Here is a 20,398-nt window from a genome sequence, read left to right on the forward strand (position 1 = left end):
GATTAATTAGCACAAAAAATAAAAAGTTGAACCAAACTAGTACAAAAAAAAAAAAAAAACATAAGTAGTATTCACGCACGAAATTCGTGCGTGAAAGGACCAAACTGCAAAAACATAGTTTTGGCCTTTCACGCACGAATTTTGTGCGTGAATGGGGTCATCATATATTGACCCCATCTTCCCCACCTGACCCGACTTGCTCCCTTCCCCACCGCCATTAAAGCCTGTTCCAGTGGTCCCACCCCCCTTAAAACGGTAATTTCGTGTTATTTTTCAATCCAAAACTCAATATTCTTGGTATATTGAAGTGTAGGAACAAGTTTTTAAGGTTGGATTTCGGAATAGAGCGGCGTATAACACATTTCAAAAACTCAAAAAAAGCTTCAATCTAGGTATTTCACTACGAATTTTCTATTACATTGTTAAATATATCATTACCCTAAGCATGATCATTGTATAACTGTGGTGGATTACTCGTTTTGCTTTTTTTTTCTTTTGCGTTTTTGGGCAGTCCGTGCACTGTTGGGACTGCCCATTTTTTCGTTTTTTTTTTTATTTGTTTATCTATTGTTAATTAGTTAATTATTTATTGCTTGTTTATTTAGTATTTGTTAATTGTTGGATTAGCGACTTAAGTATTTATTAATTGTTAGACTAGCTATTTCAATTGTTAGACTGGCTAATTATTTATTTTGTTTTTGTTAAGCCAATTGTTTATTTGTTAATAATTTCTTAATTGTTTCATTAGTTAATTAATTTTTTATTTGTTAAATATACGATAATAATTTATTAATTTTTTGATTAGTTACTTAATTGTTTATTTATTAAATATATGATAATAACTTGTTAATTATTTGATTAGTTAGTTATTTGTTTATTTATTAATTATTTATACTAATTGTATGCTAACTAATTGTTAATTATTTGACTTATCTTTATATTTTAGGAATGAAAATCCTTAGTTTAGGATTCTTAACCCGTAGCTTAGGATTGAAAACCCTTAATATAATTTTCTATAAAAGATTACATAACTAATATTACTTGTTAATGATTTATTTAAAATACGTAAAACAGATGGGTCACCACAATCTTTAATAAAATATTCGATAAAAGATTACATAACTAATACTAATACTACTTGTTAATAATTTATTTAAAATGCGTAAAATAGATGGATCACCACCCTCTTGATCCGGGGCCCTTCGACCGAGAGTTACTGTATCTTCAGCCCGAGCATAGGTCGCAACATATATGGACATCCGACCTGCAGCCTGAGTCTCAAGTCTGTACCCGGTTAGGGGACTCAGCATGGGAGATCTTAGCTGCTCGCCCCCCACATCCTCGTGTCCTGGATATACTACGTCGGGGCGGTATCTACCGGTGCATCGAAGTTGGTCGGGTACAGCACAATAGGTCGCTAGTGACGGCATTGATTGAGAGGTAGCGACTGGAGACGCACACATTTCATCTCCGCACCGGTGAGGCTACCATTACCCTTCAGGATGTGGAGGTTATTTATGGGCTACAGGTTGATGGACGCCTATTGTATATTGAGGAGCCTCTTGTGCTGCCGCCTTACCGGGGTGAGTTGATTAGGCTCACCGGTTTCGCGGCTCTGGATGGTCATATTTCCGGCCAGAGTCGGCTTTTGTTGTCGGCCCTTTATGCTCACTTGCGCCTCACAGACATGCAGCATCCGATTGGAGAGGACACGCCTCAGGCTGATGTTGATCGACGTGCACATCTATACCTACTAATCATATTCGGGGCCATCCTATTCCCGAACACTTCGGGTTCGCATATGAGCTTGAGGTATCTTCGGTATATCGACGATCTGGCCGAGATAGGATGTTATAGTTGGGGCGCTGCTGTGCTGGGCTACATGTATCGAGGATTCTGCCGATGTTCTATGGGCACGAGGGTAGAGGTCCCTGCATTTTGCTCGCTTCTTCAGGTAATATATTTAAGTGTGTGTAATTATACACAAAATATATCTTTTTAAAACGATGACTGATAATTTTTTTTTTAATTGACTATATTAGATATGGGTGTGGACTAGGTTGAGACCTTTTCAGCCCATACCAGCTGACCCTCTCGCTGACTATCTTACTGTCTCGATGCCATACGCGCGGAGATGGTCGCGAGGCGTACGCCGACGTGTGGAGACGCACCACAGCCTTCTCCCGTTTAGGGATCAGCTAGACCGCATGACGGCGCAGACGGTATGTTCATATTTTGGATTCACACGCTAGACCACATAACTACTATTTTAGTCTTTTATTGTTAACTAGTTCAATTCTTTTTACAGGATTTTATATGGACGTCTATGATCATATTTTGGATGAGCTGCCGGCGTTTTGTAGAGCTGGTCAGCATATGTGGATGTCGCAGTGTCCATTGATACATATGGATATCGTTGAGTATCACGCGCCCGACCGCGTGTTACGGCAGTTTGGGTATGTACAGAATATACCCGTGGCTACGGTTTGGGAGCATGACCACTATGCGAGGGACGAGCGTGCGGGCGTCGATGATGCATGGCGACTCCATATGCAGCAGCAGGTCCAGAGTTGGGATGTGAGGATGGCGAGCCTAGCAGTGGTCGGACATGACACTCCCATCCATGTGTACCTGGAGTGGTACATGCGGATCACTCGCATCATTATTGGCAACCCCTCTAGGCGTCATCCAGATGGCCTGGGATATGTAGCTCTCGCAGGAGCGTACGAGGCGCTGGTAAGTTTTATTAGTCTTAAACTTAAACCATCGTCTTATGTACTACTTTACAAATTTATTCAATTGTTAATATTTGCAAACATATCCAGGTACGGACCGTTCAGAAGATGCGCTATGAGAGCACTACCCGTACGGAGTCCCTCGAGACGGCGGAGTATGCAGCACGGATGATTGAGCTTGCCGAGACTGGTATGAGACAGTCACATGACTTTGAGCGTCTCCATGAGCGTGTTCCCGGTGCCCCACCTGGGGCAGCAGGTAGCCGTGGTCGCCGAGGAGCTGGTGACCGTCGCAAAGGTGGTAGGGCTGGCAGAGGTGATGAGGCTCCGTCGACAAATATCCCATCGACTTCTCATTCCCGGCCGTCGACTTCACAGGCACCTCTGTATACGCCAGACCTTTTTTCAGGTTATGTGCCCTGGCCTTCACTTTCAGATCCACCAGTTCGTGATCCACAGGGTGAGCGGCGGCCGGTTCGTGATCTACAGGGTGGCCTACATTTGCAGTTCGACGACTCAATATTCGAGGACTTCGTGTTTGATGTGGAACCATCTGCATCTCCTGCTCCAGGGGCCGCTCAGGAGCCCTCTCACCAAGCATCTCAGGAGGCCGTCGACACACAGGTTTGACTTTTACAATAAAGTAAAATAATTTATTAATTATTTTTTATTTCAGTTCCGTTTTAGAATAAATCAAATCTAAATTATTTATATATTATTTCAGGTTCATTGTTCTACACCTGTGGGTTCACAGGAGTGACCCATCCAGGAGACTACCTCATATTCACCACCACACCCATCTCAGTAGCCTACTCAGGCGCCCGTTGACACACAGGTTCTATTAAATAAATAACGTTAATGTATTCAATATAAATAATAAGTGGTACTAATTATTATATACTTTTCAGGTTCATCCTTCGGCGCCTGAGGTGGCGACTCTCGACGAGGTAGAGGTCGAGACACCAGACCTAACTCAGCCTGAGGTTCTGAGTGTGCCAGCGGGACCAGATCCCAGGAAGAAGCACGTTCTAGTCAAGGGAGCACGGGTCAGGCGAAGAGATGATGATCATGACTTGGAGCGCCCGGTTATTAAGAGGAAAAAGGGCGATGGAGACGATGACGAGGGCGGTGGGGATGGTATGAGCCTTAGGCCTAGGGATAGTCTCCGGCATACTACATGTGGGACCCATCCTCGATAGTGTATATACATTAGTGTTGTAAACTTTATCGTAAATAACATATATTTTTTGCATATTTAGTCTTTATTATCGTTTCACATCGTAAATTGATATTAAGAAAGTGGCCCCCTTTCAAGCACAAAATCTGTGCGTGAAAGTGCAAAAAGTGCGTACCTAATCTGTGCCTGAAAAAAATCATATTTTACCCTTTCACGCACAAAATCTGTGCGTGAAAGTGGAAAAATATATTTTACTCTTTCACGCACAGATTTTGTGCGTGAAAGTGGAAAAATGTCTTTTACCCTTTCACGAACATATTTTGTGCGTGAAAGTGCACATAAACCCTAAAATCTGTGCATGAAAGTGGAAAAATGTTATATTACCCTTTCACGCACAGATTTTGTGCGTGAAAGTGCACCGACTTCCACATAAACCCTAAAATCTGTGCGTGAAAATGGAAAAATATATTTTCAACATTTCAAGTATTGATTTGACAACATTTCAGGAATCTATGACACATAAAGGCTTGATTTGACAATACGTTGCTGCAATATTTGACCGTTTTGTATTGCGCACCATTTTAATGCGCACTATAAGTATTGATTTGACAACATTTCAGGAATCTATGACACATAAAGGCTTGATTTGACAATACATTGCTGCAATATTTGACCGTTTTGTATTGCGCACTATAAGTATTGATTTGACAACATTTCAGGAATCTATGACACATAAAGGCTTGATTTGATAATACGTTGCTGCAATATTTGACCGTTTTGTGTTGCGCACCATTTTAATGAGCACTATAAGTATTGATTTGACAACACACCACGCATGACGATTTCAGGAATCTATTTAACTTGAAGGCTTGACGAGTGAAAAACTCATCAATTGCATAAGTCTAAGTCTTACAAGTCATAAAAAAATAAATCAAACTTCATTGAAAAAATGTCTCAAACCATGCATTGATGGTTTTGCTCACTGCCGACCAGTGATATCCATAGATGGTACGCATGTATATGGTGCCTACGACATCAAGCTCCTAATTGCAATAGGAATGGATGCCAATGGGTCAATATTTCCTCTTGCTTTCGCAATTGCCGCTAACGAGAGCAATGACACATGGGGGATCTTTTTGACCCATTTGAAAACTCATGTTATTAAGGATCGTACCGGTATATGCGTGCTGCCTGATCGTCATAAAGGCATATTGCACAATATGGATAATTTACCGGGGTGGCAGCCTCCCTTTGTTTACCATCGCTATTGTTTAAAGCACTTGAAGGCAAATTTGCAATCAGCGTTTCACAATGGCACTCTAAACAAATTGATGTGGGGGGCTGCGATGGAGCATCAACAACGAAAATGGGCTGCAAAAATGGATCTGATCAGGTCAGTGAGTGAACCCGCATACGTTTGGTTGATGAAGCTCAATGTTGAAAAATGGACGCTTCATGCTGATGGAGGAAAAAGATGGGGCATGCTCACAACAAACAGCTCAGAGTCTTTCAATGGCTTGCTGAAATCTGCTCGAGGACTACCTGTCACCGCAATGGTGAGAATGACTTTCAAGCAGGTGGTGGAGCGATTTGTTGTTAGGACAAGGCAGGCCAGAGCGATATTAGCCGACGGCGGGACATAGATGCCAAAGCCCTTCAAAACTATGGAGCATTATAGGAAAAAATGTGAGCGTCACCAAATGACCGAGTATGACCCAATTCAACATGTGTATGAAGTTAGGACGGGTTATTACAACGGTAAGGGTGGAAACGTGCATACCGTTTATGAGGCAACAAGAACATGCACTTGTGGTAAGTGGCAAACGTACCACATGTCGTGTTCTCATGCTGTCAAGTGCTTCGAGAGAATGAGAAAAACGGTAACAAATTATGTGGCGGGGGAATACAAGGTCCACAGTTACCTTAGAGCATATTCCGACCAATTCCACCCACTTGGTAATGAAGCTTATTGGGCAAACGAGCCGTTTTCGATGGTTGCTAACAAGGATTACATTAGAAAATTGGGCATTAACTCACGGAGTCGTAGACCCAATCAAATGGATGTTAGTGAAAGAACTTACTCTCGCAAGTGCTCTATATGTAAGCAATATGTCCATGACAAGCGTTCATGTAGGCAACAAGGCCGTGGTAGTACAAGCACGTCTCGAAGTAATAGAGCCTCTAGAACTTGAAGATTGTATTGTTATTGTAATTTATTATTGTATTGCTTTGAATTAGTATTGTAATTAAATGGAATGAATTATTTTTTAATTAGTATAAACCTCTCGTATTGGATGAATTATTATTAAATCAAATATTTAAATTTGTACATTCAAATATAATAAAACACTTAAATCAAAACCCTATAAATATTACAAGTTTCAAAACTTGCTTCGGGGCACTTTAGAACCCCTAAAACGACGATCCAAACGTTTAGGTGGACTTGATGTAATGAGCAGACATTATTGTACGCAAAAAAAGATATTAATTTTTATATAAAATATTGATATTTTGGGATTTTAAAACATGACTAATATTTGCCCAAAGTATGGAAAAAAACGTGATTGGAAAGGTAACGCAAAAAAAAAAAAAAAAGTCGCACCATTAACGCACAAAATTCGTGCGTGAAAGGCCCAAAGTGCAATTTTGCAGATTGGTCCTTTCACGCACGAATTTCGTGCGTGAATACTACTAATGTTTTTTTTTTTTTTATACTAGTTTGGTTCAACTTTTTATTTTTTATACTACTTAAGTCGCGGATTCCACTTATTATATACTAGCGGGATGTTGGCACAGGCCCAATGTCTAAGTTTGTAGTACTTTTCTATTATGCTACTACAATGGAGTCTTTATTATTTTGTTCGTTTAACCTACAAAAACTTTATAGATAAAATAGCATAAAGAATTCTCTTAAAGGAGTGTACTTTATATGTTTTCACATTTAATGTGTATAAGCGAAAAAAATAGTATTCACGAATATGAAAAATAGATTAATATTCAGTTTATTGTGATACTTAAATCTAGTTTAACCTTTAAATAAACATCAATAACTTACCATTTTGGAACTCTAATACACCAATATAACGTGCAAAAAGGAAAAGTTAAACTTTCCTGACGTGTGAGTTAGAAAATCTGCATAGCATTAATTATGAATTTCTCCTATATTAAGAGTAGTGGGAACCACATGAATAAATAACTGTAAATATTGTTTACAAGAAACTTTTATTACTACTATATTAGAAGCATCGGTTGGTGCTTCTTTTTCGTCGTCCGTTCTGGACCACCCATAAAAAAAAAAAAAAAAAAAAATTGGGCCTCATATTAAACAGGCCCATAAAAAAAACAATTTGTAAAAAAAAAATTGTGGATCCCATATTAAACACCATCCAGTATTAAAAAAAGAAAAGAAAAAAAGTGGAACCCACCACATCCAAACTCACAGAAAAAAAAAAGTGGATCCCATATTAACAAAATCAAGCAATATTGAAAAAAAAAAGTGAATCCCATATTTAAAAAACAAACAATGTTAAAAAAAAAATGTGGGCCCCATATTAAACACCATGCGTATTCGTAGCAAACACTAATATACTAAAGTTTTAAATACGGAGCACAAACTACAATGTTATATTAATCGTGTTTTGAACATAGTATCCCATATTGACAAAATCAAGCAATATATATAAAAAAAAAAAAAATGAATCCCATATTAAAAAATAAACAATGTCAAAAAAAAAGTGCTGACTTTGTATTCTTAGCAAACACTAATATAATAAAGTTTTAGATACGGAGCACAAATTACAATGTTATATCAATCGTATTTTGAACATAGTATATATAAAAGTCGTCCGTTGTGGACCCCCCCCTAAAAAAAATGGGCCCCATATTAAACAGGCCCATAAAAAAAACAATTTGTAAAAAAAAAATGTGGGCCCCATATTAAACACCATACAGTATTAAAAAAAAAAGTGGAACCCACCACATCCAAACTCACGGGAAAAAAAAAGTGGACCCCATATTAATAAAATCAAACAATATTGAAAAAAAAGGTGAATCCCATATTTAAAAAACAAACAATGTTAAAAAAAAAATGTGAGCCCCATATTAAACACCATGCGTATTCGTAGCAAACACTAATATAATAAAGTTTTAAATACGGAGCACAAATTACAATGTTATATTAATTGTGTTTTGAACATAGTATCCCATATTGACAAAATCAAGCAATATATATATAAAAATAATGAATCCCATATTAAAAAAATAAACAATGTCAAAAAAAAAAGTGCAGACTTTGTATTCTTAGCAAACACTAATATAATGAAGTTTTAGATACGGAGCACAAATTACAATGTTATATCAATCGTGTTTTGAACATAGTATATATAAAAAGAAAAAAAAAAATTGGGCCTCATATTAAACAGGCCCATAAAAAAAATTGTAAAAAAAAAATTGTGGGCCCCATATATATTAAACAACAACTAATATTAAAAAAATAATTGTGGGCCCCATATTAAACACCATCCAGTATTAAAAAAAAGAAAAAAGAAAAAAAGTGAAACTCACCACATCCAAACTCACGGGAAAAAAAAAGTGAACCCCATATTAACAAAATCAAGCAATATTAAAAAAAAAAAAGTGAATCCCATATTAAAAAAACAAACAATGTTAAAAAAAAAATGTGGGCCCCATATTAAACACCGTGCGTATTCGTAGCAAACACTAATATAATAAATCTTTAAATACGGAGCACAAACTACAATGTTATATTAACTGATGCTTAAATATTGCTATTGTTTTATCTCAAAGAAAAGAAAATAATTTCTTTTTAAACAAGTCTTCTCTTTTAAAAAATATTAATAAATTTGCCGATTTTGTGTTCATAGCGAACATTAATATAATAAAATTTTAGATACGGAGCACAAACTACAATGTTATATTAATCATGTTTTGAACATAATATATACTTTATATATATATATATATATATATATATATATTATCACTATTCAAAAATAACTACATACACATAAATGCACTATAATTCGAAGTGTTGGACCCGTGCACAGCACAAGCATAGGTCATCTGAAAAAAAAAAAAAAAAAAAAAAAAGGAACTCATTAGGCCTTCAAAACAAAGGCGATTCTGTTCATGCTTCAGACGATCTGGCTAATGCTATATACAACTAGAACATTTTCTTCTATTATATATAAAAGGCGTATAATTTATATAAAGGACTGAACAATTTTTTTCTTACTCAAACCCAGAAGGTACAAAAAGTAATATGAGCCCAAATCAGGGGCAAATAATATAGACCTAGGAAAAGATGACATCATATAACACGTGAAGAGCGACAATCAGTAATATGCAGTACGTAGGTCTTTTTGTCCATTTCGGAAAATCACTAAAAAAAAAAAAAAAGGGTAATTTATGGAGATGGAAAATTATAATTTACGGGGTTTTATCTTTCGCTAGCGAATAATGAAGGCTAAAACTCCATTAATTATAACTTTCAACCTTCACAAATTACTCAATTTTTTATAGTAATGAACAACCATAGGGCTATCAAGTGCATTAATTATAACTTTCAACCTTCACAAATTACTCAATTTTTTATAGTAATGAACAACCATAGGGCTATCAAGTGCAACAGCCATAAAGAACAAAGACAAAGAAAAATAAAAAATAACCCTGGAGGCATGCAGGGATGTCAACGGAGAGGTGGCTGCTTCAACTGCCTTTCCATGACTTCTTATATAGGAAGAGGAGAAAAAGGAAAAGATACACACAATATAACAGCATACAGTGACGGATTCAGAATTTTTACTAAGAGATTTTAAAAATATAAAAAAAAATACGCAAAGAAGTCAATACAAAATAATTTTAATCTTATATATATAGTGTAATTTTTGAGGGAAGGGTTCACCCCTGACCCCCTGACTGTCTCTGCCCCTGACAACAGGGACAATAAGTTTAAAGCTCAAATATCACAAAATATCAAAAATGTCCTCGTTACCAAACAGACATGACAACGAAAACATGCTGCTTAAGCTGTTCACTGACACTTCTTATATAGGAGAAAGAGAGAGAGAGAATATATGGGAGAACTAGTAAACAAGAAGTCCATTTGCCACCAAAGATAAGGAGTCATTTTCTCAAATTTACTCACTACTAGCTAATCTCATCACACTTTATAAATTAATAATTCAAGGAACGTGCATGAATCTGTATGAGAGAAATACTTTATACACCTAACAAATATTATGTTTCATTGGTTTTTTTCTGCTTAGATTAAACAAGTCAGAAATAAGTTTATATGTTATTTAATGGAGGGGTCACAGAGAAATGGAAATTTGGTTTTTGCAGTTAATGGAGAGAGATTTGAGTTAACATGTGTTGATCCTTCTACTACTTTGCTTCAGTTCTTGAGATATCATGCTTCTTTCAAGAGTCCCAAGCTTGGTTGTGGTGAAGGTAAATTGTCCTTTATTTTTTATTTTTTTTCTTATTTTAGAGTTAAATGAAAAAACAGATTGTACTGATTCATGCTACCTACTACTTCCTCTGTTTCATTTTATGTAGCACTTTCCATTATATGCAACTTAGGGTGTGTTTGGTATGATGGAAAATGTTTTTCAAGAAAATATTATCTCGGAAAATAAGTGATTTTCCCACACATTTTCTTGTGTTTGATACGCAAGTTAAAAAATGTCATTTTAAGAGTATTTTCATTTCATATATAAACACTATGAAGTTTTTGAATTCAGAGTGCAACTTCTGGTGGTTGGGGTAGGTGGGATAGGCTGGGGGTTAGGTGGGGGTAGAGTGGGTTGGGGTAGGCAGGTAGGGGGTGGGTTGGAGATGCGTGATTCCGGGATTAAATTTGAGATAAATTTATCCCACGTTTGGTTAAAATGGTAGTATAACTAATCCCGAGAGTTATCCCCGGATTGTAGTGTTATTTTATCCCTGTGGGAGGATGGAATAACTAATCCCGGGATAACTGATCCCAGGATAAGTTATCCTGGGATAACTTGTTTCCAACCAAACAACCCCTTAATGGCAAAATTATGCATTTTTTAGGATGTAGCATTTAGTTCTTTTGGCACATGAGATATTTAATTCCTCCATTCAGTAACTTTAGATTGATGGAGCTCCTTCTTTGCTTCCTTAATCGAACTTCAGCCTTTGGTAAATCTACTTAAATGAATGTCTCACAAGTTGAGATTTTTATTTTTATTTTGTATAATATTAGAATGATCTATGGGTCTAAGATGAGCTCAAACGGAGCGACATGATCAGTGATGATCCATGTTGCCGACCCAACTTACTCGTGATTGAGGCTTAGTTGTTATTGTTGTTTTATAATATCGATATAAATGAGCTTAAATGAGGATTTAGATAGCGGACTACAACTTGCTAGGGATTGAGGCTTAGTTGTTATCGACTTATCGTTATTTTATAAAATTGACATAAATGAAGTTAAATCGAGCGATATGGTCAGTGATGATTCATATAGACTACTTCTACTTGCTTGGGTGTCGGTTTAGTTGTTATTGTTGTCATAAAATATTGACATAAATGATCTTAAATTGAGCGATATGGTCAGTGATAATTCATCTAGCCGACCCCAACTTGCTTGAGATTGAGGCGCAGTTATTTATGTCAGAAATTGAGATTTTGATTGTAAGTTTGATGGTTTGCAGGTGGTTGTGGAGCTTGTGTTGTTTTAGTCTCAAAGTATGATTCCAAACTAAACAGAGTTGAAGATTTTAGTGTGAGTTCATGCCTTACACTTCTTTGTAGTTTAAATGGTTGTGCAATTACTTCTAGTGATGGCCTTGGTAACACCAGAGATGGCTATCACCCAATTCACCAAAGATTTGCTGGTTTCCATGCATCTCAATGTGGCTTTTGTACTCCTGGAATGTGTATGTCGTTTTTCTCGGCTCTCATCAATGCTGATAAAGGAAACAAGCCCGATCCTCCACCAGGATTCTCTAAGCTTACTTCATCTGAAGCTGAAAAGGCCATAGCAGGGAACCTTTGTCGTTGCACTGGTTACCGGCCCATCGCTGATGCCTGCAAGAGTTTTGCTTCTGATGTTGATATAGAGGATTTGGGACTCAATACCTTTTGGCAAAACGGAGATTCCAAGGAAACCAAAGTAAGTAAATTGCCTCCTTATGATCCAAGTAAGAATCTTGTTACGTATCCTGAATTCTTGAAAAATGAATCCGGCACACATTTGGACTCCACGAGGTATTCTTGGTTTAGTCCTGTTTCTATAGAGGAGCTAGAAAGCTTGTTGAAGCATAGCGTGTCTGAAAATGTTGGGAGCGTTAAAATTGTTGTCGGTAATACTGGCACCGGTTATTATAAGGAAACACAGCGATATGACCAGTACATCGATCTGAGGCGTATCCCTGATCTGTCAATCCTCAATAGGGATTGCAAAGGAATTGAAATCGGAGCGACTGTGACAATATCTAGAGTTATTTCATTCCTGAATGAGGGAACCGATGTCAATTTGGGTTCATATGGAGAGATGGTGTCCCAAAAGTTGGCTCAACATATGCAGAAGATTGCTAATCCCTTTGTCAGAAACACTGCTAGTGTGGGGGGAAATTTAGCAATGGCACAGAAATTTGGTTTTCCTTCTGATATGTCTACATTATTTCTCGGAGTAGACGCTACGGTTAGTCTATTAACCATTCATGGACAAGAAAAACTTAAATGGGAGGAGCTCTTAGCAAGGCCAGCACTAGACTCAAGAAGTGTGCTTCTCAGTGTTTGGATCCCATTTAAAAAGGACGGAAATTTTCTTCTGAACTTTTCGAAGTTTTTGTTTGAAACCTATCGAGCTGCACCGCGACCTCTCGGAAGTGCATTGGCATATGTAAATGCTGCTTTCTTAGCTGATGTTTCTCCCCACAGGAACGGGGTTGTCATACATTCGATCAAGTTGGCATACGGTGCTTTTGGTACAGAACACGCAATACCGGCGAAAACAGTAGAGAAATATCTAACCGGGAAAATATTGAACGTCAAGATTCTGTATGAAGCACTGAAATTAGTCAAGCTAAATGTAGTCCCTGAACCGGGGACTTCATATCCCGAGTACAGGTCAAGCTTGGCCATCGGTTTTCTATTCAAGTTTCTGTATCCTTTGACCGACGTTGATTCCACGGTTTCCAGTGGTTTGTTCCATGGAATTGGAGAAACTTTTGTAGAGGACAGTTCCAAAAGTAATAATGATGATGATGGTGACACTAGTCAAGGAAAAACACAGACAATACTATCATCTGCTAAGCAGGTTGTTGAATCAAGTACCGAATACTATCCAGTCGGTGAACCAATGAAAAAATACGGAGTTTCCATGCAAGCTTCTGGTTTGCTCTCTCTCTCTCTCTCTCTCTCTCTCTCTCTCTCTCTCTCTGTGTATGTATGTATTTGTTTCATTTTCTGCATGTTAAGCCTAATTATCAATTATGTATTATTATCTGTTCCTACTTTCCTGACTTTGACGATACTTATGTTTGGAGCCTAGAGTATTACAATCATTAAATTCTCAAGTTAACTTAGTTCAAACATGCATTAGAAATAGTTGAACACTTTTAAAATTCTCTAAATTTGTAAATGTTTGGGACCGAGGCGTGGTAGGTATTGATGTTGTCAATTCTATAATACAAATCAGAAGAAATCTGCATTTTGAGATGGCGCCAAGTCTAACACGAATGGCCAACGTCTATGGATAAATGGCTTTAAGATTCTCCAATAAATGGAAATATGGTTGAGACGTCCTTGACACGTAGAAACCAATAAATGTAAAGCTTCCGGTCTCTTTTTTTCTTCATAAATGTCCGTTAAATTGCATTCTGAAATCGTTGAACATATCATTCTTAAATGGAAACTGATACTAAAACGAATATCTTCAATATTCAGGATGAAATCTAGAGTATGTTGATATGTTTCTGGTGTATGCATAGAGCTATTGTAGTTAATGTTAAGGTTCATTGCCCAAGAGTTAGGTACAATCCATGTTGCTCGGATGCTTCAAAAATGCCGTCGGATTTTGGAGGATCCGACACAGCTACGGGAACATTTTTTGAGAGTCCGAGCAACATAGGGTACAACTATAAAGTTGCGTCATTCGTTGGTATTAAGACATTTTCATCTGAACTCATTTGTGGTTATCAATGTCATCATTTCTCTCTTCTTTATTTACTTTCATTTTTGAAAGACGATTTAAACTATTTTGTATTCGAGTTGGTTGTTATTTTCTTGATCAGCAGTTCTCGTCATTGTTTCTCACTTTTTCTGTTGCCCCATCTACGATACTCTCCTTTTCCATTCTTTTATTAACACACGACTCAGGTTTTGTATCATTTAGAGAGTTTTGTATCATTTAGAGATTTAGTTGTTCTTACACCTACTTAGGTCCAATGTTTACCATGAGTTTTTTATAGTCCGATTAGAGACATGTAGATGAATGCAGGGATAAATGTGAAATCTAGAGATCACAGAAACCTTAATGTGCTTTGAAGACAAATTATTTAGTATTAGAATGAAAGTACTCTAAAGATAGGAGTAAAGATATAGAGGATTCACGTATCTAACCCCAAGTAGTTCGGAATTTATATATAGTTGATGATTTATATAGGTTTTGTATATTTTACAGATGAATTTGTTCTTCTATATAACTTTTGATTTTGTTGCCTAACACTGCTTTTTTCAGGTGAAGCTGTTTATGTAGACGACATTCCATCACCACCAAACTGTCTACATGGAGCTTTTATCTATAGTACAAAACCTTTAGCAAGGGTAAAGAGCATTAGTCTCCAGCATGAGTCTAAATCATTAGCAGATGGAGTCATTGGCATTATTACATTTAAAGATATCCCGAGCGGAGGGGAAAATATAGGAGCTTGGGGACAGTTTGGCACTGAACCTCTATTTGCAGAGGAACGTTGCGAATATGCTGGCGACCGAATTGCTGTTGTGGTAAGCCATCATTTCAAGGTTCTATCTGGAAGATTGGTTTCATATATGCAGAGTTGATTATTCATATATTTAATCTCGTTGTGGAATGACAGGTTGCTAAAAGCCAGAGGTCTGCTGATGTGGCTGCCAGAACAGCCGTTGTTGAATATGACATAGAAGATACAGATTCGCCGATTTTAACTGTTGAGGAGGCTGTCGAGAGATCAAGTTTTCTTCAAGGTCCTCTATCTCTGAACACAGAACCCATTGGTGATTTCTCAAAAGGAATGGCTGAAGCTGACCACAAGATTCTTTCTGCTGAGGTACTTTGATTAGTTATCCGCTTCCACATTTGCATTCACCAAGGTATGTTTAATCGTAAATGTATGGTAACAGCTCAAATGCTTAATTGATTAGTATCATTCTTTTCCAGTTGAGACTTCCATCGGAGTACTACTTTTATATGGAGCCACAGACTACCTTAGCAGTTCCAGATGAGGACAACACCATGGTTGTTTATGCTTCAACGCAATGGCCTGACTATACGCATAGTGTGATTGCCCGTTGTCTTGGTGTTCCCGAGCATAATATCCGCCTGATAACAAGAAGGGTTGGAGGTGGCTTCGGCGGCAAGGCAGTCAGAAATATGCCAGTGAGTCCCTATTAACAGAAGCAAGAAAAACTGAAGTTTTAGAAAAGTTTTGAAACATTAGCAATTTCTTTTAACCAAATTCTATTGTGTAAGCCTTGGAGCAACGACAAAGTTATCTCCGCCACTGATGTTTGCATCAGGTAGGCTTCCCACATCACACCCCTTGGGGGTGGCCTTTCCCTGGAACCTGTGTGAATACGGGATGCTTTGTCCACCGGGCTACCCTTTTTCCTTTTTTTGTTTACTATTGTGGAAACTTAACTCTTTGTTAAAAGGATAAAAGGAAGGTTCAATAGGGAAAAGACAATTTTTTCTTGCACGTAACGGAAAGTATTTTTTGTTAAAGTTATTCATTCAGAATGCACAGATTCTACTTTGAGATTTGTGTGATACTTCAGGTTTCCACGGCCTGTGCACTTGCAGCGTACAAGTTACGACGCCCTGTCAAGATATACGTCAACAGAAATACCGACATGGTAATATCAGGAGGAAGACACCCCGTGAAAGTAACGTACAGTGCTGGATTCAAGTCGAATGGGAAGATAACAGCCTTACATGCTGATGTATTAATAAATGGAGGGATATCAGATGATATAACCCCTCTCATAGCAAATCATGTGATTGCAGCACTCAAGAAATACAATTGGGGTGCCTTTTCTTTCGATTTAAAAAATTGCAAGACAAACCTTACGAGCAAATCTGCTATGCGGGCACTCGGGCATGTCCAAGGATCTTATATTGCAGACGCTATAACAGAACACATAGCAAGTATACTGGAAATGGAGGTGGACTCTGTCAGTAGCCAAAATATTCATACGTATGAAAGCCTTAAACTATTCTACAAGGATAGTGCGGGCGAATCAGGAGAATATACCTTGCCTAGTATCATGGATCAGTTGGTGACATCCTCAAGATTTGTAGATAGAAGAAAGACGATAGATGAATTTAACCGGAAAAACACGTGGAAGAAAAGGGGTATTTCTCGATTGCCAATCGTGTATGAAGTTACGCAGTACGCAACGCCAGCAAAAGTAAGCATTCTGCAGGATGGATCAATAGTTTGTGAAGCCGGAGGGGTTGAAATCGGACAAGGGCTATGGACAAAGGTTAAACAGGTGATCGCCTATGCTCTTAGTTTAATCGAGAGAAGTTGGAGCGAAGAACTCGTGGAGAAGGTACGGATCATACAAATAGACACGTTAAGCTTAGTACAAACTGGATATACTGCTCAAAGCACTAAGTCTGAAGCAAGCTGTGAAGCAGCTCGACTTTGCTGTAATATCCTGGTTGAAAGACTGACACCTCTGAAGGAAAAACTTCAAGAACAAAATGGCTCTGTCGATTGGACTACACTGATTCATGAGGTTTTTCTTCTCTCTCTAATTAAAATTCTATTTTCCAAAGATGATATAAATTCAAGTAAAGACAAGCACAAATCTGGTCCCATCTGTCACGATTGGATTCCTGTGTTGTATGCTACTTTTGAAAACTTATAATGAATTGCACAATGTGTAACTTGGGAACTATTTGTTATACATCATGTTTCATATATCGAATATTCTAAAGGTTCAAACTCTTGAAAGGCATAATACATAAACAAGCACTCAAACTTGGTCTTACCTGGCAACTAAACACTCCAACTTTGAAAATGCACATCTAGACACCTTAAATTGTCTCCACTGTGTCGGTTGAACATTCCAACTTACAAAATGATCATCTAGACACCTCCAAAATCTATGTGTCATGTCAGTGTCGGGTGTCCATGAGACACAATAGGAACAAGCTGAGGTGTCTATATGTGCACTCCCAAAGTTGGAGTGCTTACTTGATAGCTGAGGCCAAATTTGAGTGCCTTTTTATGTATTGTTCTTAAAACTGTCCCTATCTTTGCAGGCAGAAGCTCAACAAATAGATCTACAAGCACATTCTTATTTTGTTCCAGATTCAAGTTCCAAGAAATATTTGAACTACGGCGCTGCTGTCAGCGAGGTAACATTTGTTCCTTTACTTGTTTTTCGGATCAATGTGTTGGCCTGATTCGTCGCTTCAAGTCTGATTCAAGGATTCCATCAATTGTCAACAATGGCAGAGCCAAGATTTTCACTAAGGGTAGTCAAAATATAATTTACACCTTTCAAGAGGATTCAACATATAGTGTATATACACAAAAATAAATATTTGACCTATCTATGAAGTGTAATTTTCCAACAACCCCTTGGACAAGGATAGCTCCACCACTTACGGTCAATATTTACGAGTGCAAAACATGGCAGGACTTATGGAAAACTAACAATAAAGATGCTGATCTATTGCAGGTCGAGATAGATATTTTGACAGGTCAACCGAGAATTATGCAGTCAGATATTATATATGACTGTGGTCAGAGCTTGAATCCAGCTGTTGACTTGGGACAGGTTAAAAGATTGTCCACTACAAGGATGTTATATTCATTTAGCTGTTTTTCTATAGATTTTATATGGTTTGAACAAAATATTTGGTTGAAGTTGAAAAGAGAAGCATTTCTGGTAGTTGAAGTTGAACAAGAGTATTTTGATATCGAAGTTGTGTTTTTTAGACATGAATTTCACTTAACAAAAAAAAAAAGAGTTAAATTTGTGAGTAAAGTTATTTTTTCACTTGAAGTATTTTTCGTACAAGGTTTTCAATGTTTCACTAATATTACTAATATCGAAGTTCAGTATTTGCAAATATTGACGGGCATTACTTGCAAACAATGAACTTCAGTATTTTCAAATAATGAAGTGGTGTATGGTCTTGTTCCTTCTTGCTAGACTATGTGCTTGGAAATGACATTCTAATGTTGTGCAAATAGTTTTTTCTTATCGCTCTCGCTCATTTTCTTTTGTTGTTTTTTTGTATTTTTGCAGATTGAAGGGTGTTTTGTACAAGGAATTGGATATTTTATGTTTGAAGAATATCTTACAAATGAAGATGGCTTGATGGTTACAAATAGCACTTGGACATACCATATCCCGACAATTGACACCATATCTCAAAATCTCAACGTTCGTGTGCTAAACAGCGGACATCACAAAAAACGTATTCTATCGTCTAAAGGTACTATTTTTTCTTCATTTCTTCGTCTTTTCTTGTTTTAATTGACTGCTTCAGTGACTTTGCTATGTTGCTCGGACCCTCCAAAACTGTTGTCGCACTCGTGTCGAATGCATAAGATCATGTGTTCCCCGTTCTAAGCTATGTTGCTTGGATCCTCCAAAAATGTTATCGCACCCGTGTCAAATCCCCAAAGATGCATAGAATCATGTTTCGTGTTCTAAATTATGTTTCTCGGAACCTCCATGAATGATGTCGTGCCCATGTTGGATCCTCCAAAATGTATAGTTATTTGAGGATTCGACACACACCTGTGGTATTTTTGAAGAGTCCCTAGCAACACATATTCTAAGTACATTCCAGTGGGAAGCATCGCGTGAAATACTTTAACATTTTTACTTTTTGCAGCTTCTGGTGAACCACCGTTGCTTCTAGCCACTACAGTCCATTCTGCTACAAGAGCAGCCATCAGAGAAGCCCGAAAACAGCTGAAAAGTTGGGACAAGCTCGAGGAGTCCGATTCGAAATTCTATCTGGATGTACCTGCCATAATGCCTGTTGTGAAGACAACTTGTGGCCTAGACTATGTGGAGAAATACTTGGAAACTTTGATCAGCAAACCATCCACCTAAGTTTCCGATTAACACGCCTTAATTGGTGAGTGTCCAAGGCCTCAATTTTATGAAAACGCGCTCTAACGTGCCATTATTTGCATGTTTGTTATGGTACGAGGTCGAGGCTAGCATCAACATGTATTGTGATGCGTCGAGTTAAGGGTTTGCTCGACGGGCAATAAGTTTGCTTGATGTCAATCACATCCATACGTCCGATGGCCTGGAATTTATGTAAAGGTGCTCTAATGTCTAGATGAAGCTAAATAGTTACTTATTTACTTCATGGTAGTTATTTGCATTATTGTATTGATAGAAATATGAACAAATTTCACTTTGTTGTTTTATGTGTATGAAGACCTTACTATAACCTATTATCTCTAACAGTAAAATTGTAGTACTATTGTTCCCATTTTTACTCCTGTTCATCCATATTTGGGTAATGGGCCTTTTCTCCTTTTCCTTTTGGTTGACCCAAAAGTGCGGAAGCGTATCCCTCCAATTTTTAGCCCAAAAAAAAAGGGATGCTTTTAGATAAACTATTGTTATATTAAGTAAATATGAAAAAATGTGTGTGTTTTGTAATAAGGGCGGCTTAAATAGTTATATGGTGTGATTTTCTCCTGAACTAATAAATGAGCAGCTCATTTGATCTGCACAAAAGTTATTTAAGCTTCATTTGATTTGGCTGAAATGGGCTAAATAATGAGTCATAACCCAACCAACCCAACTCTTAGTAAGTTCTATTTTTATTTTTATAATTTGTTTAGTACCTAATATTTTTTTATTTTTTATTTTGGCAAGGGAAAATTCTTTATTATGTCCATATATACCATATCAAACAAAAAGAATTATCTTCTTAAGAATATTTTGACAAGATTTATCATGTCATAACCCAACCAACCCAACTCTTAGTAAGTTCTATTTTTATTTTTATAATTTGTTTAGTACCTAATATTTTTTTATTTTTTATTTTGGCAAGGGAAAATTCTTTATTATGTCCATATATACCATATCAAACAAAAAGAATTATCTTCTTAAGAATATTTTGACAAGATTTATCATGACTCAATTTGGGCTACATTTCGGCCCTACTTGTAGATGGGCTTGAATTGGACGGGTCAAAATGAATTGATTTCATAAATGAGCGGATCATTAACCCGTCTAA

General features: G+C 37.2%; 1 protein-coding gene across 1 annotated transcript; it reads left to right on the forward strand.

Annotated features, from left to right (window-relative positions):
* The first annotated feature begins 9,960 nt into the window (after nucleotides 1-9,960).
* On the forward strand, nucleotides 9,961-19,630 carry LOC132600699 (aldehyde oxidase 4-like). Its single transcript, XM_060314026.1, has 10 exons — nucleotides 9,961-10,383; nucleotides 11,616-13,301; nucleotides 14,648-14,913; nucleotides 15,006-15,215; nucleotides 15,326-15,544; nucleotides 15,943-16,908; nucleotides 17,438-17,533; nucleotides 17,860-17,958; nucleotides 18,433-18,622; nucleotides 19,028-19,630. The coding sequence occupies exons 1-10, from the start codon at nucleotides 10,236-10,238 to the stop codon at nucleotides 19,249-19,251; spliced, it is 4,104 nt and encodes a 1,367-aa protein (XP_060170009.1). The 5' UTR covers nucleotides 9,961-10,235; the 3' UTR covers nucleotides 19,252-19,630.
* The last annotated feature ends 768 nt before the right edge of the window (nucleotides 19,631-20,398 follow it).

This window comes from Lycium barbarum, chromosome 6 (genome assembly GCF_019175385.1).
Source record: "Lycium barbarum isolate Lr01 chromosome 6, ASM1917538v2, whole genome shotgun sequence".
NCBI classification, from domain to species: Eukaryota; Viridiplantae; Streptophyta; class Magnoliopsida; order Solanales; family Solanaceae; genus Lycium; species Lycium barbarum.

Bases quoted from the DNA above. Each gene is read 5' to 3' on its own strand.
- LOC132600699 (XM_060314026.1), top strand. From the start codon at position 10,236: ATGGAGGGGTCACAGAGAAATGGAAATTTGGTTTTTGCAGTTAATGGA. The intron at 14,914-15,005 runs GTAAGCCATCAT...GTGGAATGACAG, and splicing joins GCGACCGAATTGCTGTTGTG to GTTGCTAAAAGCCAGAGGTC. The intron at 17,534-17,859 runs GTAACATTTGTT...GATCTATTGCAG, and splicing joins ACGGCGCTGCTGTCAGCGAG to GTCGAGATAGATATTTTGAC.